The following is a 22,533-nucleotide window of genomic DNA, read 5'->3' as shown; positions in this document are numbered from 1 at the left end:
ATAACCCAAATCCCACCTCCGTAAAGGAGCCATTCCTTACCTGGAAGGAATTCATGCAGCGAAGGGATGCGGGCAGCATGGCGTGATTCCTCGTCAGTATCAACAGCAGCTCCAAGCAGGTTGCAGCAGGCAGGGTTAGAGAGTGGACACTGATGTCACCTTCCCAGGAACTGGCAAGCCTGAAACACAATGCAATGTTAGCTTTCATAATTATATCCAAGGGGAAAACTTTCAGTGGTTGTGTGGGGAAAGCAATGTGCAAGAAAAACAGAAAAACCAAACGGCTATATTCAAAATTCAGAGAAGGTATAAGACATATTTATGGTGGTGGTGGAGGTATTGAGCAATTATTTTCCGGTCATAGTTTCATGCTCAAAATCTAAGCATGGTATGAAATTCAGTCTTGTTTCTGTTGGACCCATGTGTGTATAAAAGTGTGTGTATTGAAAGGGGGACCAACAGCTGAATTAAAAATGGGGGATTAACACACTGAAGGCTCCTGTGTGTTATTCAGTGCTGTACATGTAATACTCTGTTCAACCCCATCGATACTTTCCGATGAAAAAAACCTACTGTTATTGCAATAAGACGGTGCGGGAATCATTTCTGAGCTGGATGTGCCTTAATGGAATACCTAGTTCAGTGATTTTTCAAACTTTTTAAAGGTGGCAGAATCCTTTTATCCAACAAAATCTGATAAAAGTCCCAATGTATAATACAAATAAAAGCAAGGCTGCTTTGTTTGAAAGGGAAGGGTTGCAGGAGGCCTCCCTTCATCTTCCACAGTGGCCCTTGAAGCATCTCTGCGACATCCTGTGGAAGGTATTTGAAAATCTTTTCATTCAAAGATCACAACAGTGTTCTAATTCTTCATCTAGTGTTTTTAGCGAAGGGAAAACTCAGGATATTATATATATATGCACATATACACACACATACATATATATAAATAAAATTAGGATATTTTACATAAATATATATAATTACCACTGAAGTATTGTCTGCCCTACTAAGTGTCTCTAACCACTGTCCTAATTTTCAAAGGGATATTTTCACTTTCCATTAGTTCTATAAATTTCTCCTTGCAAAGCTACTTTGTTCAATGTCAGTACTGAAGACTAGAAGCCCAGGCTGCAACAGCAATTGAAGGCACAATATTTTAACACTCTGTATGACCGAACCCAACCACACCAGTTGCTGTCAAGTCAATCCTGACTCATGGCGATTCTGGGTGCAGAACCGTATGCACAATGTTTTCCTGGCTGTGACCTTTCAGAAGCAGAGTGCCAGGACTTGCTTCAGAAGTGCCTCTGGGTCGGTACAAACCACCAACCTTTAAGTTAGCAGTCTAATGTGTAACTGTTTTTGGTTGTTGTTGTTTTTTAAATTACTGGGGGTTCTTACAACTCTTATAACATTCCATACATCAATTACATCAAGCACATTTGTACATATGTTACCACCATCATTTTATAAACATTTACTTTCTATTTGAGCCCTTGGTATCAGCTCCTCTTTTTCCCTCCCTCCTCCTCCTTGTAACCCCTTGATAAATTATTATTGTTTTCATATCTTACACCAACTGCTGCCTCCCTTCACCCACGTTTCTGTTGTTCATCCCCCTGGGGTTGAGTGGGGGGTATTATGCATCGATTATTGCAATCGGTACCCCCTTCCTCCCCTCCTTTCTCCCTCCCCTGCTGGTATCGCTTCTCCCAATTCTGTTCCTGACAGGTTTGTTTGTTTGTTTTTTACCTGACAGGTTTATCTGACCTGGAGTCCAGGTGTTATGAGCTCTTCTCTGTACCATTGTACATGCTCTGGTCTCGCCAGAACTGGTCATGATAGCGGGGGATGAGGAAGCCTCAAGAAACCAGAGGATTGTGTTTTTCATAGGTGGCATACTGCGCCCTGGTTGACTCATCACTTCTGTGATCCTTCTGTGAGGGGATAGCCTACAGATGAGTTTTGGGTCTCTGATCCAACCCTTAACAATATGGGGTTTGGGTTTGTTGTTTTTTTTTTTGGGGGGGTGTCTTATGGTGCCCGTTACCTCATCCCGTCAACAGTCATGATCTCACAGGTTGACGTATGTCTTCCATGTGAGCTTGTTGCTTCTGTTAGATGGCCGCTTGTTTAAGTTCAAGCCTTTAAGACCCTAGACACTATATCTTTTGATAGCTGACACCATTAGCTTTCTTTACCACATTTGTTAATTCACCCATTTTGTGTTCAGTGATCATGTCGGGAGAGTGAGCATCACAGAATGCCAGGTTGTTAGAAAAAAGTGTTCTTGTGTTGAAGAGAAACCCAAAGTCCATCCACTTCCTCAATGTATTGCCATACATACATACACACACACACGCACACATAAGCCAAAACCTCTACTTTATGAATTATTATATTTACATTAGTGCAAACCAATGTTTATACCTCCATCCATAGCTTTGCTTCCTAGAGCTTTCCTGTCGCCAACACCACCAGGATCCCTGTGTCCTCCTCTTGTTGCTTTTAATTCCCTAGTTGTTCCCCTGTCTATGGAGTTGTTTGCTCACCGCTCCTTGTCACGCTTCCTCCTCTACCCAAGTCCCTTTGGAACCTTCTCCCCCATTGCTTTCCTCATTGGTGTGCTTCCCATGCCTATCTCTTAATTTTCTGATCTAACAACAGGAGCACCTGGCGGGTGATCCTACCTGGACACCATCTTGACTCCTCCCTAAAGGGTAACTATGTGAGCCACCCAGGAACTCCCGCTAGAGGACAGGTCATGACAAATAGGTCAGCTCTGTCATGAACCACCTTGCTGATAGGTGGTGAGGTAATTCACTATTGACGTATTTGCTAACTGGTTAGATTGGAATAACATACTGTTCATTTCCCTAAAATTGGCCCAATTTCCACAGAGTGACTTTTCTGTTTTAGAAAACATTTTTTTACTCAGATTGACTGTGCTATTATTTCTCCCTTCATTAATTATATAACATTTCCAACATTCCTTTGGGATAGAAATAAAAATTGTACTCTTGTTGGCAAAATCCAGATTTAGTATTAGTGCAGTGGCTATAGGTCATTCTCTTTTTCCTTAAATCCACTACAAAGAAGTTACAGTCTACTCTAAACTGCATTACATTATACTCTTTGTATCTTGCATATGTATTTTCTAGCCTGCAAGGTTTGTTATCCTTCCTGACGGACTCCTACTTATCCTGCAGAACCCATTTGATTATCACTTTCCTCAACCACATCTTCCTGTTTTCCCACTAAGAATTAACGACTTGCCTAATTCTTAATGTTCATCTAGTTTAACATTTCTATCAATTCTATTCTGGGATGATCTAGATGTCTGATTATACCAGGGATTTCCCTATGCATGTAACTTTGCAGTCTAATTTGGAAATAAAGATCAGAAAGCTGCCTCTGTGTTGCTTTTTTTCAGACACACCCAGTTATTAGCCTTATTCTGGCTAATAGAATTATTATCCTTTCGCTTAAATTGTATGTTCAATAAGTGTTCAGAATTTATAAGTCCTTCCTCACTTTTACCACCCACAGTAAAGTTTACTAAAGCTACGCTCATTCTGATTTTTTTTTTCCTCAATGCCCTGCTTTTTCTGTCATGGATCTCTTGCAGAAAAGGTCACTCAATACTGCCTTGAATAGTGGATGTCCCTTGAGAAGGCATGTGTGAATCCCCAAAGCCAAACACAGGCCCATCACACTGCACACCTTCAATAAGGGTTTCCTGAAATGAAATAGGGTCTGCTGCCATTCATGATTAAGGATCGTGGCAAAGTAGAAATCACCTCTGATTCAGTGTCAAAATTTTAAAAGCATTTTCTAGCTATTTTTTAGTAGTAGTATACACTTGAATGAAAAAGGAATATAGTAAATTATACAAATATATATTTTTAAAGAGTTCTCTTAGTTTACTAGGGTTATAACATCTTTTCCATGTTTAAATTTTATGTCTTTAGGGTTTACATTTCTTCTATCATATATTCTGTGCCTAACACACCTAGACATTGGGCCAGCACTTTCTAAAACTCGTCTCTAGTCCTATAGCACCCTTGAATAACTGGCATTCTCCATCCCATTTTAAAGATGAGGAAGTAGAAGATCAGCGAGGTTAAGTGATCGTTAAATATCAGATAGCTAGTTAAGTGTCTGGCCCAGGATTCAGTCTCAGACCAGCCTGGTTTCAAAGCCCAGTGTGGCTCCTCCCCTATCACACTCATCACTGAGATTGCTGTGCAAAATATTATCCTCACCAAATAAACCATCACTTGATACCTGCCATTGGGTCAATGCTGGCTCATAGTGAGTCTTGGGCAGGCGTGGCCTGCGTGGGAGGCAAAAGCAGTTGCTACAGGGGTAGAGCCACCAAAAGACAGGCCTTGGGAGTCAAAAAAGGGACTGGGTGGGAAGTGACTCGCAGAGACTTGGCGTTGTTAAGGAGCTCTGCTGTTATGCGAAAGGGAACGCGGGTGGATCGGGTTTGCTTGGCCTATGGGGGAGTCTGTGCGGGCTTCTCTGGCAGTTTGATATCCGTCCACAAGGGGTCCCCAGGGGACAGCAAGGTGAGGCTCGGCTGCATGGGTTGGGTTGGCCCTGTTCTTGGGGGTGGGGAGGGGAGGAAGAGGTGGGCAGCCAGGACCACTGGTCAGTGAGTCCCGGAAGAAAGGATGATTCTGGTCGAGGTGAGCGTGGTCTGCCTGTGCCTGCCTGCTGGGAGTACGAAAGCAGCAGGAGAGTGAAGCTTTGAGAAGAGAAGCCTGGGGAACTAAAATGGGATACAGATCAACTTATAATAAAATAAAAGTTGGATGCCAAAGCTGAGGGGCATAACACGTGCCTGTGGTTTGGGGTGGGCACAGGGACCTATCCATCAGCTGGGGATGGTAAGGGGGGTCCAAGGAAAAGGCGGTGGAAGGAAGCCCTGGAGCTAACAAAGTGGTAAATTTCATTAATAGGACCGTGAGGAAGGCCTCCCAGGCCATCCTCACACAGGGGTACCAGGGGCCAGCACGGGCAGGGTGGCCTGGGGCAGGGCTTGTGATGGGGCAGGGCTTGTGACCCACTGGCGGCGGGAAACAGAATGGCTCAGTCTGGGAGGCTGAATGACTTTCCTGTGAAAGAAAAAGGCAAACAGACTTGGTGCCCTGAGCTTTCAAGCTGAGCGCCAGGGTTCAAGAAGCAATGAGCCTGCACTGCTGGGTTCTCTCAGATTCATGGGAGGGGTATGGGGTGGGGGAGAGGCTCCTCCCTGCGCTCCACAGAGTTAGTTTCCGGCTGCTCTGCAGGCAGTTCACTGTGAGAGCCTCCTTCATCAGGGCCCCAGAGTTTCACGTCAGTTCTGGTACTTTGAATGGATGATGCTCTGTTGTTGGAGAACCTACAAGTCACCCAGAAGGCAAGGGCACTCAGCCATATTTCATCTGTTGGTGCTACAATGCAAAACAGCCCTAAGTGTCTTAAATAGAGTTCCAGAAGCAGCACACATGAAATAACCATGAAGTAGAAATTAGAATCTATGAGAACAGTTTGTCATCCACAGCAAGTGATCTTGGGCAATTCCTCTGAATCTCAGTTTCTTTATAATATCCTGGGGCGGATTCATAACCTCTACAATGTATCAATAATTTTCATAAAATGACATTCATTAACAAAGAGTATGGCCGGAAGCTTTAAAGAAAAGAAACATTTAATTATACATATGTGTACATAACTACAGACATTATATGATCTGATAATCCTATATTGGTATTATTTAATTTAATCATCAATTTTAATTCCTATTCAGAATCAGGAAACCAAAGAGTGCTAACCTGATAACAAATCCAGTAAGTCATGGAAAAGAAATTCAAATCATAATCCTTTCCATCTAAAATACCTTTTCCTATACCATTTAAAACCCTTTTAATGAAATTCTTTGTACTACACAATAAGCAATAATATCGATATTTTAAAAAGAAATCCATCCAAAAAGATCAAGAACCTTCAAAGCAAAATATTGGAATAAATTTTAGGTATGTTAGAACACCACCTTTTCTAATAATTTAAACATTATCTTTTAGATCTGATTAAGCAGTTGAGCCTCTCAACTCACTGCTATTGAACCGATTCTGACTCATAACATAGTTCAAATTATTAACATTCATCTGATCTTCCCATTCTTACACTTTATTGTCCACAAGTCCCACAACTTTTTTTAAATCTTAAGATTTATTTTTTCTCCTTAGGTTTATGCACATAAAATTGTTTTAATCAAATGAAACATTCAGATATGTGACAGAAGATTGAAAGTAACATATGAAAAATGAAAAAGTTTACAGAAATCAGAATTTTCTCCCCAAACTTCAGTTAATATTTTCACACAATCTATATATTTCAATTTGAACAAAATAAATGAAGAAAGAAGTGCAGAAAAGAAAGAAAAATGGTTGGGCAGACATGAAATTCATTTAATGATAAAACAATCGCCAAACACAACATGTGAAAATTAGAGAATGTGTTCACTGAGAAGGCAGAGGTGAAACCTGAAACCATACAATTGTGTGTGGCTCAAATAGCCACACAAATTTGTGTTACTTTTACAACTTTTGAAGAATCATACAGAATAATCCAGATTGCTTCTGGCATTTCTTACAAAGATACCAGAGATTATCAGAACAAAATCAGTCTAACACATCTTCCACTACAAATCAATAAGAAAAAAAAACTTCAGTGGAAAAGAAGCACTACACATGCATGGAAACCAATTTCTGTGGTTTGTAAAGTCCTGGGATAGGAAAAGTTTTCCTTGGAGACAAGAACTGTCAGCCAAGTGACCTTAGTCTAAGAGGCCAAGACGCAAGCAGAGGACATGCCATCCTTATTTCTAAACTATTGCCTCGAAAAATTCCCAAGAGAAGCAACTATGGACTATCTATTTTTAAAGTTCAGTGCAAAGGAGAAAAAAGGCACTTTCTATAGCTTCTAACAAAAATGGTGAAAATGTGAATGAATCAAGCACCAATCAATATCAAGAAAAGAGTTGCTGCCTAAAGGCAAATGAGAAACGAGTGATGACACAATTTTCTCAGAAATAATGGGGTCTCACAATGAACAGTCTAAAATGACAAAATAAAGATAATATAACAGCTCTAGTACCAGTTAAGGTGTTTCAAGGGTATACAAGACACTGTTTAGAGAAGGTAAATTGATGGGTTATAGGAAAGCTCCAGGTGGAAATAATTGAACTTAACGCTCATGTTTCTTATAGTTTAGTAGTGGATTTGAACTCTCCAGCCATTAAAAAACTGAAGAAAGAAAATCTACTAATAATGTTGAGATGTTATGTTGTTTCTACCTTTAATGTTTTAAATTCAATTTCAAAACTATAAGAATGACAAGCCCATCAATTTAAGCTTCTAAAATACTAAAATAGCTACGTGAATACATTTAGCTCTAGAATCATTATAAAAATGTGCAACAATCTAATTAATAGAGCAAAGAATAAAAAACAGCAAAAGTATTCTTAAAGGCCAATTTTTAGCACATAAAATTCGTTATCAATTATATGCATTGCTGTAAATGTTTGTTTGTTAAAAAGGCCATATCCTGCATGGGCTGCAGCCATCTAATCAATGTCCAGCATCACTGTACCTGTACAGGTATGTGCAGAGGCTTCATCAAGGGCTGATGGTGTAGCAACAGGACCTGGTCTACTCCATGCTTTGGCTCTTCCTGGAGATGATGCCACAACTGACATGGGCACTGGCCATTGTGCTGCAGAAAGACCAAGCAGAGTACTACCAGTGGGTTGGCAGCTGCACCTCCTTCCTGGGCATCTTATGGGAGCTGCTTGACTAACACCAGGCCTTGTGTACCTGCCAGCCTTCTGGGACTGGCCTCTTCTGTGTTTGACTTCTTAAGGAACCTGCTGCTGTTGTGGTCCTAAGTCCTGCTCGGGGTCCTGTTCTTGGCACTCTTCCTTCGCTACATGACTACCCTTCCTAGGCCTGTGGTTGGTGCTGCTGCTCCGGGTCTGGTTCAAATGCATAGGGTTTATGTCGGATCCCATCTTCAAGTGACTGTACTAGGCAACGGTAGCCACCAGCTTTTTTCTCCTGTTTCATGGCTCAGTCCCAGGAGTGCGGTTTTCTTCCTTAGCCGGTATACCTCCTACTCAGAGTACATGTGCCAGAAAGGGATTATCTGTACCTGCGTCTCTTTACAAGTGAGAGCTGTGCATGTGTTGATTATGTTGAGAAGTATTACTAATTTTATTACTAGAAGCTCATGAAATCTTTTTAAAAAAAGATAAATATAAGATCATTATTAATTCCATTACACTTAAAATATATAAAAACCTACTTTGAAATAGGTCCATATCCAGTGTGGCTTATACATTTCATACAGCTCATTGAGTAATTAACAGTAACAGGGAAATGACAGTGGAAAATATTGATCCTTTAAAATCACAAAGGTGAACAATTGATTCTCTTTGAACTGAGAGGCTTCTGATAGAGAAAACTTAGGCACACAATTTCTGAAAGCTAACGATTTCACTTTGTGCTTCCGACCTGTAGGGCTGTCAAGCAATAGTTATCTCCACATACATCAGGAAGTAAGGGGGAATAGTTCTTTTCAATAAGATGCAAACAAGCAATCTCAGAAGTAAGTGCATTAACATTTTCAGGTCGAGAGGACTGTCTAGCCACATGCATGACAACATCCCTCTAAAACAAACACAAACACGGAACAGAAGCTAGGTGCCTAGAAGCCTGGGCAACAGCTTAAAAGCTAAGTGAGCTGAGCTAAGGATTCCTCTGCATCCTGGGGGCTGAGTGTGGACAGAGGACAGCGCGGGATGGACGGTGAGCCGGACCCAGAACAAGGGGAAACAGGGGTCCCACCAAACCCATCTCCTGATTGCAAGTACTTGGAGGAGGGGCAGGCCTGGACGCTCACAAGTGGCCCTCCTTTGTGTGGTCCCGGTCAGCCTTTCTAGGGCCAAAGTGAAGGTGGCACAGCCTCTATTGCTGCTTAGAGTCTGTGGGGTGCATTTTCCTTCTGTGCATCTTCTTTACCACACTGAACCAGTGGGCCGACACCAGGGTGTCACGGCTCACTCTCTTGCAGCAGAGCTGTTGCCTATGCCCCGAGGCTAGCAACAAGTTCTTTCTCTCCTTCCTGCACTTGCAGCGCTGTGGGAAAGGGATGCCAGCCACATTCCTCTCGCTGTTCTCCAGGGCTAAGGGGAGACTCACCTAAGGAGCAGTATTTTTTTTCTTGCTTTTTGATTTATGGTTGCTATTATTCCTTTCCTGCACCGTTTGATGGAAGTCTTCTATCCCCAAATGGTCGGTACCCTCCCACCCTCTGCGCATTATGTCACAGAGACAGCAGTCAATCTCAGCTCACATAAAAGGTCTGGAAAGATAAGCACAAACAAATGCTCAATACACAGAGCTCAATGAGCTGAAGAATAAAAGAAAGTTGTGAACTACCCAGAAAAAAAAAGAATTCAGAAGAGTGATGTTCACCTACTTCGAAGACACGGAGAAAAGAGCTATAGATAGCTACAGGAAAAGGAAGAAAAAGAAAACTAGAAAGCTTACCAAATATAGAAATCCAGAAATTCCTAAGAAAACAAAACTAAACAGTACTTTAAAAGAGCAAATCAAGAAAACTGAAGCAATGAAAACTGAAATAGTGTGTGGTTCCAATCTACGAGAAAAACAATCAACATAAGAAAGCCTAAGAAATTACAAATGGGAACAATTTATATCTCACTGGGATTCTGGAACAGGAAAAAATAAAATTCACAGGGAAAATAATCCACGAAATCCTAGAACAAAACTTCCCTGACCAAAAAAAGAGAAAGAAAGAGAGAGAGAGATAACTATTCCAGAAACTGAAAGAGCCCCAAAGGGAAGAACCCAAGAGAGAACCCCAGGGAAAGCTACCGTGGCATATTACAGTCAAACTTCCCAATCTCAAGAATAAGGAGAGAATCACTGGCCCTCCCACCAGCACAGGCAGTAAAGTCCAAATCACAAATGATGGAGAAGATGCAGAACTGACTGAGCCCTCATACAGGGCTGGTCGGGCTGTAAAACGGAGCAGCGACTGTGGAAAGCAATATGGCATCACCTCAGATAACTGGGGGGAGCCATGCCAGAGGACCCCGCAATCCACCCCCCCAAAAACAGTAAGACCATGGCACATACAGATACATGCACACTCATGTTCACTGAAGTACTGCTTACAACAGCAAGAAGATGTAAAGAACCTAAATGCCCATCGGTGGAAACATGGCACACATCGAAATAGCATGCATCATTAAAGTATAATAACAAACCTGTGAAGCACCTCATAGCATGATCAGACTTGAGAACATGATGCTGAGAAGAATTAGCCAATCACAAAAGGACCATTATTGTATGGCACCACCGTCATAAACAACAAAACAAGGCAAAGATTCCCATAACCAAAGACACTGACTCTGATGGTTACCAGATGAGTCAAGGCGAGGGTGAGAAGATGAAGCCCAGGAGGATCCGCAGGTGTTAACTCAAATCACAAGAGGGAAAAGAGCAACCAAAGGGAGGGGACAGGGTAAGCTATTAGGAGTTTGACAAAGTACTTTAAATAGATAAACTGTTGATCTGAAATGTAAACCATCACCTAATTCATATTAAAAAGTAAAAAATAATAACCCCCTTGGAATCTGTCACAAAACTGCTTGGCACAACCTTTTGAACTGACCTCTCTGGCTCGAATTTCACATTTCACTGACCCAGCAGATTCTCCCCTGCTCTTGTTAAAATAAAGAAACTGTAATGAGATTAAGACAAGCATGTTCTGAGAGAACTGGTTTGTAGCCATTCACCGAATGGAGAGACATATTTAACCATGTTTTGGGGAGGTGGGAAATATATCCAAGCATGTAAGAGCTGGAACCCTAGTTGCAACACTGTGCGTGTGTACGTGTGTGTAAAAGTAAGGTACCCACCTTACAAACATACTTGCCAGAAACGTCAAAATTAGAAGTGCTATCATTTAGAAATGGGCCCTAGAAAGAGTAAACAAGCCAGTCATTCATTAAGAGTTCATTTTTAGTTTTTTTTAACTGGAAGTCACTGTCTGAAGACTGAGCCCTACCCTGAGTAGGTCCACTCTAGTAACCCTGGCGTGACTAGCAGCACCCTGTTTCATCAGGAGGCTACCTCAGCCACATTCTCCTCCACCGCTGCTCATACCAGCTATGCAGACCCACAGTTCAACTCCTTTACTATCGTGGCTAAGGAGTTATTGATACAAAACACACAAAACAAGAGTTTAAGATTCTTTCCTAGCCTTATTCCCTCGCTCTCTACTCCCTTTCTGATAAATATCATCAATGTGCTTTCATTCTTATATGAAAATGTGTATGCACGGGAGATAGCAAAATATTGACAGTGGTTTTGGTGGAGTTTGGAATTAAAGTGAATTATGCTTGCTCTTCTTTTTTTGTTTCCTACACTGGTTAAAATACTTCAAGTAAATATGCACAGTTTGATGATCAGGTGCAACAGACATGTGAAATATATGAAATGAAAGCTACCTTGCACAAGTTGTACAAAATATTAAATGCACTGCCTACTAGTTAAAAAGTACTATAGCTGCTATTAATAGAATTCTTTACTTATGTGACAAATGATAAAAAATGAATATTATACACTGATATGACTTCAACATGTATATTATCTATTATAAGGATTCAAAGATACTAGTAAAATGATGACTACTTTAAGTGCCAGGAGAAATGACTCACATTCAAAGAATGTAAGGAGAAACTATTTTGGATAATTTCCATGAACTTGGAGCCTTAGCAAACTAACCACAGAATGAAGCCTCTTTGGCACACAATGAGCATTTGTTCATACTTTGATTACGCCACACTCAATCTCCTAATAGTTGAGCTGCTTTATGCCACTATTCCACCTAGGTCTCACAACCTGAGCAGGGCCAGCTTAAGTTTGACCAGACCAATCAGCTGTTGTACCAGTTGGGCTTCTTCAAAACTAAAATATTCTACTCCTGACAGTGCCTCGCAACTCAACTGTTACAGCAGCTGCTCAAGGTGAAGAGTGAAAGCCAAGTATACATAGAGTGTGCCTGCCCATTATCAACTGCTCGGAGATTCTTTCACGATAGAACTTTCTACTAACAACTCCCTGACAGTGTGCACCTGTTCGACTCTGTATACTCGTACTGCTTCCAGCTTTTGACCGGCAGCCAGCATCTCCTGGGTGTTTGCCCTTTATCTCCTGCCTACATGAGCCGTAGTTGGCAGCCCATGGTCTCTACTCCCTTCCTTAGAAATATCATCTATGTGTTTAACTCCTTATTCCTTTCTGTCACCTTGTAAGCATTTTCACTTCCTGTGAAACGGAGGTGGTGACTCAGAACCCACCAGTGAATTCTTTTACAACTATTAGGGTGAACGGATGACCTAAAGACCTTTGATACAACCAAAAAATGCTCTCTGACACAAAGTTTTCATTTCCGAACATTGTATAAATGGATTTGTCACCATTTCACTCAGATATGTCTACCTGTCCAATTTCATATACTTATTTCTTTTTTTAAAAACATTTTATTAGGGGCTCATACAACTCTTATCACAATCCATACATATACATACATCAATTGTATAAAGCACATCCATACATTCTTTGCCCTAATCACTCTCAAAGCATTTGCTCTCCAATTAAGCCTTTTGCATCAGGTCCTCTTTTTTTCCCCTCCCTCCCCGCTCCACCTCTCTCATGAGCCCTTGATAATTTGTAGATTATTATTTTGTCATCTCTTGCCCTATCCAGCGTCTCCCTTTCACCCCCTTCTTTGTTGTCCGTCCCCACAGACTTATTTCTGTGGCATATAAAGCTACTCACCAATCATCATTTCAGAAATAATTATTACTTTGATTTATCTATCAGGAGAGATGAGGCTGTCTGTCCCCATAACCATTTACAAGCTTGGAAGCCCTACAGAGCAATTCTACTCTGTCCTAGAGGCTTGTCAGCACTCAGAAGAGACTCAATAGCTCAGCAGTTGTGGGTTATCCATCCTACCTTCCTATCTTAAAATCTGTGCCAACTCAACACCCCAGGTAAATTGTTTTTAAAAATTCTTGAAGTCTGCAAAAGATCTTGACCCTGATTTTCTTTTTCCTCTCACGTCCCAAAACTGCCTGGCATTACAGATCATTTAAAGCCAAGATCTGTCCAAGATCAGTTAAAGCCAATAAATGTCCAAGAATTCATTTATTGCAGATCTCAAACTCATCAAGCAAAAACATACCACAAAGAAGCTGAATACGTGTTTCAGGATTACAGCAGTTTTGCTCTAGCAGCCCCTGCACTTCCACCGGGGGATGTACAGAGTGGCTCTGGTGCATTAGCTGTAGGGGAGGGTGGAATCCAAAAATACTTCAACAAATGCAGATTGTGCTCATGGACTCTGTACCAGGGAGCACAGTCTTGGGGCAGGTTGACTCTACAGAGGCATTGGAGTGTTTGCTATGTGAAACAGGGCTCAATGTCAGGGCTGGTAATCATTTTAATAAGTCATGTCAAACTCTGCATTACTATCATCGTAAGGCTAAATTGTCTTAATTAAAAGAGACTTCGAAACACTGGCTCTGCTGCATTCCCCCATGACCATAATGTAGCTGCAGCTACTGCCCCAAAGTCCTCTAACTTTCTTGAGTCCGCCTGCAGAATGGCATTCATTCCTGCAGCCTACACTTTTGTTAGGAATGGTTTTGCTTTGCAAGGCTAAACATAGAAAAGTTTTCATTCTTAATAAGATTTTTAATAAGAGCTTAGATAAATAACCCGAAATCCCAAAGGGCCTCGTTAAAACAGCCTCATAAAAGTTTTACACTTGCATGTAAGTTTGGGAGGGAAAAAAGTCTACCTAGCAGTCTGAGTTCTCCCACTGACTTCTCTAGCCTTGGGGTAGTTATTGTTGAAATGCGTATGTCTCACTATTTCAAATTATTTGAAGCAGTCTATTATGATAAATCACCATGAAGTACGCCAAATGAAAGATACCGTTCAAACAAAAATCTCCATTTTAAATACACAAAATACGCACAATGCACGCATCCGTATGTTTAAACAGCATTAAGGTTCTGATACATTACCCATCTAACTACACATCGTAACTACACATTGTATCCTTACAGCCTAGGAAGCAAAAAATATTTTGTGTTAGGTGATCTATTTTTCCCCTTCTTTTTGTAAGAGGTCATTTTAACACAGTTTGATTCTACCCTGGAGAATTAAGTCTATGCAGAGAAAAATGTACCAACAAAATTGGAAACTAAATCAGTTGGAATAACAAGAACATAAGCAGTGGCCAATGTTAACATTTTATCACTTCCTTTCTAAGACCTGGAAAGATCAAGACTGACACGGTATATTCACACGTTGAGAGAATAATTAAAAACAGAATAGATGTTTGAACAACAGAACAATAGAGAGGGCTATTTTAAAAATACCTCAATGCTTAGTACATCACTCTGCAGCATGGTGAGTGCTTAATAAATACTTGATAAATTATTAGTATTTTTAATCCGCTTGTAGATCATCTTGACCATTTTTTATCCTGTTGCATGACTATTCTTGTTATGTTTCACTGTCCTTCAAACCAGGAATCTCTACCCACCCCTGAAAATTTGCTAGATTTCCCTATTAGAACCTAGGAGTAGAAAGTGACTGGGAGGAATTTGGCCCCGCTCCATTATTCCTGATGTGCAATTGTCTGATCGCTGCTTGAAAAATTCCAGCAACAAGGAGATTAAATGAAACAGCTTTATATTGAGTAAAATCTGTTTGTTGCACTCAGAGCCCTTCAGAAAACGTCTGACAACATCTAACACTTTCCCTGATTTGTCTCTAAGCCACACATTCATTCTCTGTTGTCGTTCTTGTCATCTGCCATCAGCTTCGTTCAAACTCAGAGACTATGTACAACAGAAGGGAAAATCCTGCCCGGTGCTGTGTCATTTAAAATCAATGCTATGTGTGAGCCCAGTCTAGGGGGGGCTTTTCCCCAACTTGTTGTTCAGAGGTGCCATTCTGTCCTTGCCATCTCACAGTGCCGGATGCGCACAGGAACAAACTGCCCCGTTCTGTGCCATCCTCTATTGCTGCTCTGCTCGCGCCTGCTGTTGCGGTCACTGTATCAATCCAGCTCCCTGAGTCTTCCACTTTTTTGCTGCCTTTCTACTTTACCAAGCATCGTGTCCTTTACTAAGGACCAGTGGGCACTCTAGAGAACACCTCAAGGAATCTGAGACAGCCTTAGCTTCCTCACTTCTAAGGAGCACTCTGGTTATGCTTGTTCTAAGACAAATCTGCTGGTTCTTCCTTCTGGCAGGCCTTGGCACTCTCAAGATTCTGCATCAAGCCCTTCATCCACATACATCAGTTCTTCTTTGGTCTCCCTTAGTCACTGTCCAGTTTTCACATGCATACAAGGTATTCATTTCATGAATTATAGAAGAGTGCGATAAATCCACGTCCCAGATGATACATGACTGCTCTTTCAAAGAAGATGGCAACTAATTGATCTTGGAGTATAATGAGACCAATTCCTGTAAAGAGGTTAAGAATGTCCTGCATCTTTTGGGAGTCCTAAATAAATTCAAATAGAAAGGGTTTTCCTATAAAAAAAGGATTTATGACTGTACGGAATTTACAGTAATCTGACAACTTTGTGGATTATATATTATAGGTTAATAGATTTATGTGAAATTATACAGAACTCTATGTGACATTATAATATTATTTCTAGAAAATGGCTAACTAGTACTAATAAATTGTTCCAGAATGAAATTTTTGTAATATACTAATGTACCAAATGAGATATGCCGTTTTGTTGTTGTTGTTGTTAATGTTAAGGAATGGTTTTCTAAGGAATTATGGGGTATTTCACAATACCATATATACTTGTGTATAAGCCGAGTTTTTCAGCACATTTTTAATGCAGTTCGGGTCAGCTTATAGTCGAGTATATATGGTAACTACTTTATTTTCATTTTTCAAGGAAAAGAAAGTAGTACCAATTATTCTACATCTAGGTAAAGAATAGAGAGTCTGTGTTCTCAGTACATCTCACTAACTGCTAAGGCAAAGCAACCATATTAAGACTAGGATTTTGTTAATTTGATGATTGCATAGAAATAGATAATAAGGAGCCTCCATGTATTAATAAAAACTATATAACCTAAATTTTAGTAAATATCACATTATCAAAATTTTCAAGTAAAGCTCCATCTCCTTGTTTCAATAATTATCATAGCTGATTGCGTTTTAGCGATAGTATCCATCAAAGTTGTACTACAAATACTGTCGTACCAAACCCAAACCAAACGTACTGCCCTCCAGTGGATGATGACTCCTGGGGAACCAACAGGACGGGACAGAACTGCCTTTGGGAGTTTCTGAGACTGCAACTCTTTATGTCAGTAGAGCTTACCGTCTATCCCTGGTGGAATGGCTAATAGTTTTGAACAGCTGACCTAACATTGAGCAGCCCAATCATCTCTGTCTCCTGAATTTCCTTAAAATTTTTGCTGATGTACAGACTTAATCAGATACTATGTTTTTAAGAAAGTTTATAGGTGCTTCTATACATCTTTTTCAGAAGGTGATACCTCAATTCTATTATTTTTCTTTATCAGGGGAAATTCTTATATAAAAAATAAGCTCATCATCATCTCTTTAGTTACTTTTAGCTTATAGAGGAAATTGAGAATAAATGACTCCCCCCACCTTTATTTTCTAGTGTTCAAAGTCATGAAATGGTGCAGTAGCATCTTACAAAATGAGCAATAAATATTATTTTTAACTTTAAAATATAAATTATTATAATCTTACGTAACTAAATATATGCTAGGGCTTCAAAAAGTTCATGGAAATTTTTCCATTCTCATGCCATTCCATTTTTTCAAGCCTGCTTATATTTGTTTTTTCTTACAACTATGTTATCATCATTATTGATATTCAAATTGACCACCTTTGGCCAAAATAACCCATTCATGTTGTCCTCAAAGCTCTGTGGACCATGAACCTAATAATGTTTGATGACATATTTTCTAGCTATGGTAACAAGATATTACAAGATTTTACAAGATATTCTATAAGTGCTACCTACATGCCTGGAACCACCCATTTCTAAGTGGAGGTGTGCTTGTTTTAGTGTGAAAGGGTATGAGACCATAATCTGGGCTGAGGGAGGTATTGCCACTGGATTAGTCTATGTATTTAGACGTTTCAAGTAATCAGATCACACACACACACACACACACACACATATGTATACAAACTTTTTTGTGGTCAAATGGGTGAAGGTATACAGAACAGATCATCAGTTTTGCATTCAACAATTACATTTGTTTCATCTCATTCATTGTAATCTTTCAATGTACCATCACTTATCCCATTTCAACTGTGTTCCCTGTCTCTGCTCTTCTTTCTTTCTTAACATTCAGGCCTTTGTCAGAAGTATGTCCTTCATCCCCTCACAGAGGGGTCACAGGGAAGAGATGGGCCGGTCAGGGTGCAGTAGAGCACTGATGAAACACACAACTTTCCTCTAGCTCTTTGGGTGCTTCCTTCCCCCCACTATCATGACCTTAATTCTACCTTACAAATCGGATTAGGCCAGAGCATGCACACTGCTACAGATAAGAGCCTGCAGCACAGGGAATCCAGGATAGGTAAACCCCTCAGGGTCAACAAGGAGAGTAGAGATACCAGGAGATTAGGGAAGGATGGGGAGAGAAAGGGGGAATTGATCACAAGGATCAACCTAGAACCCCCTCCCAGGGGGATAACAGAAAAGTGGTGAGGGGCGATGGAGGACAATGAAAAATATCAAAATAATAATTTATAACTTATCCAGGGTGAGGGAGGGAGGGCGGAGGGTTGGGGAAGAAATGGGGAGCTGATATCAGGGGGCTTAGGTGGGAAAAGAATGCTTTGAAACTGATGATGGCGGCAAATGTGCTTGACACATTGGAGGAATGTATGGATTGTGATGAGAGATGTAAGAGCATCCAATAGCAGTATTTTAAAAAAATAAAAAAGAAGTATGTCCTTATAGATAAAATAAACCACACGCTCATTTTAAATCTTTCATGTCACTTTAATGACTACGGAGTTATATATTTTTTTTATTCACATCAATCTTCCATCTTCATCTTCTTTCTCCCAACATGCCAAAATCCCAGTTTTCATGATTTCAACATAAGGACTCGTTTAACTTTTCCTAAAATATACATAATACTCTCTCAGTATACCCATATCACACGGTAGCAGGCAGCCTAAACTAATCTTCTGGGCCATCTCTAACAGGTGCCCCAAGAGTTGGGGTGACCAGAAGGGTGTCCTGTGCACTAGAGGCAAGAAGTTACAGGTCTGGAACCTTGTGATGCTGTGTTTCATTTTCTATCCATCCATTTATCTACATATACCAGATATGACAATAATATGTCTGTTAAAAACTAGAAAATAAGAGAACGGATGTTCACCACATTATTCTCTATAGTTTATCTATAAAGGAATCCTGGTGGCACAGTGGTTGTGAGATGGCCTGTGACCTGCAAGGTCCGCAGTTTCACCGCCAGCCTCTGCTCAGGAGAGACTGGGCTTTCTACTCCCACAAGTAGCTACAGTGCCGGTAACTCACAGGGGCAGCTCTATCCTGTTCTATTGGGCCAGTAAGTGGCATCTACTCAATGGCAGTGAGTTTAGAGCAGGTTTTTTTTTTAGTTTTCTATAAGTTGAAAATAGTTGATAACAAAAGCCAATCATTAAGTTACAAGCTGTTTTAGAACTCTAAAGAAGTTAGGCAAGTGCCCCAAATATATCCATGAATGTGGAGGGACCCATAGGGGGCAGAGCTATGAATATTTCTTCAGATAGAACCAAATGCTTTAAGGAGACAGTCACAAGGCTTTGGGGCTCAGGACAGTGGTCTCAGGGGGGCACCATGATCGCTTGGCACAAGAAAGCCCACAAAGACAATGTTCTACATCCTATTTATTGAGGAGTGGTTGGGGTCTTAAAAGAAGAGTGGGGGAAAAAACTGAAGATGCACAGAAACGACAAGTCCAATGGATTAATGAGCCAGGCAACATCCGTCTCTTCAACACGGAGACTGGACCTAGATGGTGCCAGGTGACTCCTACTAACTGCTTTGGTGATCACACACTAGAAGGTTCTAGAGCAGCGGTTCTCAACCTGTAGGTCGCAATCCCTTTGGGGGTTGAATGACCCTTTCACAGGGGTCGCCTGATGCATAACAGTAGCAAAATTCCTGTTATGAAGTAACAACAAAAATAATTTTATGTTTGGGGGTGGGGGGTGTCACCACAACATGAGGAACTGTATTAAAGGGTCATGGCATTAGGAAGGTTGAGAACCACAGTTCTAGAGAGAGTGGGAGAGAAATGTGGAACAAAATTCAAAATCATGAAAGAGACCAGGATTACTGGTCTGATAGCGACTGCTGGGACACCTGGGACCGTGCCTTTGAGGTCAAAGGGTAGCATTAAACTGTGGGGATGGACATCAGTGAGATGAACCAAAATGTACATGAAGAGCTGAATGGAAAACTGAGGGTGTGCTCTTGAAACGTTCACCCCATTCACAATAAAAAATAAAAACAACCCCCCCCAAAAAAGAAGTTAGGCAAGGTAAGGTACTCTGAAAAATTGGATCTTGTAGTGAAGGACAAGATGTAAGAAAAATAAATTTGCTTTCACTGATATAATCAGTCATAAATTCAGAAAACCATACAATTAGCTTTGTATATAATAAATCAACACATAAGTTATGAATCTGGTCACTGTTCTTCCCTGATGAAAACATTAACCAATACACATAAGAGTATCAGGTTTGAGTAGAAGAATTGGTCAGCCACTTAAATTAGTAGAATTGTGACGAGAATGTATAAAATACTGTCCTAATCTACTTGCCATGCTCCCTTTTAGACTTAAAAAAAGCCAATAAAATAAGAAAAACAAAACGCCAAACAAAAACTAGGTATTAAAACGTAAATATTTAGCACATTAGAATCAATAAAAAGCAAAATCTGCTGTTACTTGGAGATTAACTGCCAGAAAATAGAATCAGAAATGAATAACGCTTAAGAAGAATCAATCAGGAACTCATACTGACAATAGTTTACCACTCTATACAAAATGGAATTAGAGGAACTTAGTAGGCTCTGACCCTCCATTATTCTATTGTAAAATAATGTATGTATCATTAATAGGTTAGGTTGTGAGGTCCTTTAGGTGCAGAAGCAAACACACAGAGAAGCCAAAATGAGGCAAATATAGAGAAAGCAAAATCTCTTTTATAATAACAGATAACTTGTCCTGCATATGCCCTGTCCTGTTGAAGAGCCAATGTCAACAACGCAGGCCCTGAGTGTTAGCCTCTGATTTACGATCATTAACACTTGCCCTCTGCTCTACGAATCTCAACTCTCCAGGAGGTTGTCCAGATAGCCGCTTCTTTCTGAGACCAGGGCATCAATTATTCCTAAGGGGCTTGGAGAGCAAATGTGAATTTCCTACTTTCCCTGTAAGACAGTCTCCTACCAGACATGCAGTGCACCCACCTCTCAGTTACAAAGATATATTTTATCTCCTGCTTTAATGTCAAAAGAATGCCAGCTTCATCTCAATATTCAAAAGTAGGGGTCAGCTAACGTTTTCTTTTCAAGATATCTGATAGGAAAAAACAATGTCTGATAGTACTTCAGGTTTGTGGGTTATCTACCACAAAGGGAGAAGTAACACTTCCTGCTGGCTGTAGTTTTCCTACCACTGATCTGAAACAATCAAGCCCACTTTAAAAGTGGGCTCAGGACCATATGCTTCTCTAAAGTCATTGCACTCATTAGGCCTAATTCAATTCCAGTCTTTGGTGACAAATATGTATCAAATTTCCTGTATAAAAGGAAAGTTTGTCCGCGTCTCAGGGGCCCACTGCTCTCTTCCTTCTGAATGAACCATTAGTGCAGGATTTCACAGAATTTCAGAGATTAAGGATCCCCTAAAACCTCATGGAAGTCATCAATCCTTGTCGACACTGGCCAATACACTTAATTTTTAATTTAAGTTCATTGGGTTCAAAGATATCTTAAGATTTGTCACACATGATGGCAGTCTATCTAGGACTCCGGATTTTGGTCTTGGATCTTGTATTAGTTATCCACTGTTGTATAACCAAATCACCCCTAAGAAGTGATTTTATTACCACAGCACTTGTGTGAATCAGGGATTTAGAAACAGTCACTTGTGAGGTTACCAAGATGTCAGCAGGGGCTGCACTCATCGGGAGACTTAAGTGGGGCTAGAAGGTCCGCTTCTGCCCAACAATGGCACAGAGGCGTATTGGACCTCCTGGGCTTCCCTCTAACCGTGAAGCAGAGGCCAAATGTGCCTCCACCTTCCATCTTTCTTTACCTATTCTGCAACCAATCGTTCCTCCCACAGCACTCTATTTGCATGCTAGGAATGGTCCCACTGACCTCCCAGAAAAAGTCATAAGAGCTTATTAGAAATTAACAGGTTACCATAGTCACACTCAGTAGAGAATAAGGATACAGTCGTAGTCCACAGTAACGCCTCTCCTCAGCCAGCAGCCAAGTCTCTCTCCAGGCTTCAGTCTCTCAGCCATGTGGTTCCCTGGCCTCTGCCTCAGTGGACCAAAAAGGCTGCCTGTCATTCTGCCTCACAGTCCCATGGTCTTGGCGCTGCTCTTCTGTTCAGACTACTGCATTCCTTGCCTCCGCCTCTGGTCTCAGCCGGGCTCCTTTGTTCTGTGCCATGGTCTCTGTGCCACCATTTCTGGTGTCTTTGGTCTCTGCCTCTGCCAATGCAGACAGAGATCCTAAGTTGCTCTTCTTCCGACAGTTCCGGCATTTCTCTCTGTGTGCAGTATGGCTCTCATACACAGAGGTGTTTGTTTGTCTGTCAGCAGAACATAGCCCAAAGGAAACTAAGGGTAGGACTTGGTTCACACCTGTACTAAAGTCATTTCTAATCCCATCTAGATTCTATGCACAGCACAGAATTCCCTCCCAAATGGGATTACAGCCACAGGCATAGTCCGGAATTACAGTGCATCACGAAGGACCCACGGCTAGCAGGGCCATAGTAACTGACTACCTCTCAGCTTCCAAGACGGCTCACTCACGGCTATTAGCAGGAGGCCTCAGTTTCCCACCACATCCACACTCCATGTGGCCTGCTGTCTTCGTGCTGGTTTCTGGGTTAGTTCTCTTAGAGTAAGTAAGGAGAATCTGCTGTGTTTTATGATCTGCTTTCAGAAGTCACATTTTGTCTCGTCCCCATTGTTCTAGTCATTGGAAAAGAGTCTCTCATTAGTTATCTTTCCCAAATGAACGATCATTGTTTATTATTTTAAGGTTAATTTGTTAATAAGGTTAAATTATATTTATTTAGGGTTGATA

The 22,533-nt window shown here is 40.8% G+C and overlaps 1 protein-coding gene across 2 annotated transcripts in view; it reads right to left on the bottom strand.

Moving 5' to 3' along the window:
• The window catches only part of UBE3D (ubiquitin protein ligase E3D), a 178,412-nt gene that overhangs the window by 65,170 nt on the left and 90,709 nt on the right, over positions 1-22,533 (bottom strand). For both annotated transcript variants that reach the window (XM_075554833.1, XM_075554832.1), the window contains exon 9: positions 41-179. In XM_075554833.1, coding sequence (XP_075410948.1) covers positions 41-179 — 139 coding nt within the window. The remainder of the gene's footprint in view (positions 1-40; positions 180-22,533) is intronic.

Source organism: Tenrec ecaudatus, chromosome 7, assembly GCF_050624435.1.
Source record: "Tenrec ecaudatus isolate mTenEca1 chromosome 7, mTenEca1.hap1, whole genome shotgun sequence".
NCBI classification, from domain to species: Eukaryota; Metazoa; Chordata; class Mammalia; order Afrosoricida; family Tenrecidae; genus Tenrec; species Tenrec ecaudatus.
The sequence above is the reverse complement of the archived record's forward strand: the minus strand, read 5'-3'. Positions and strand labels throughout refer to the sequence as shown.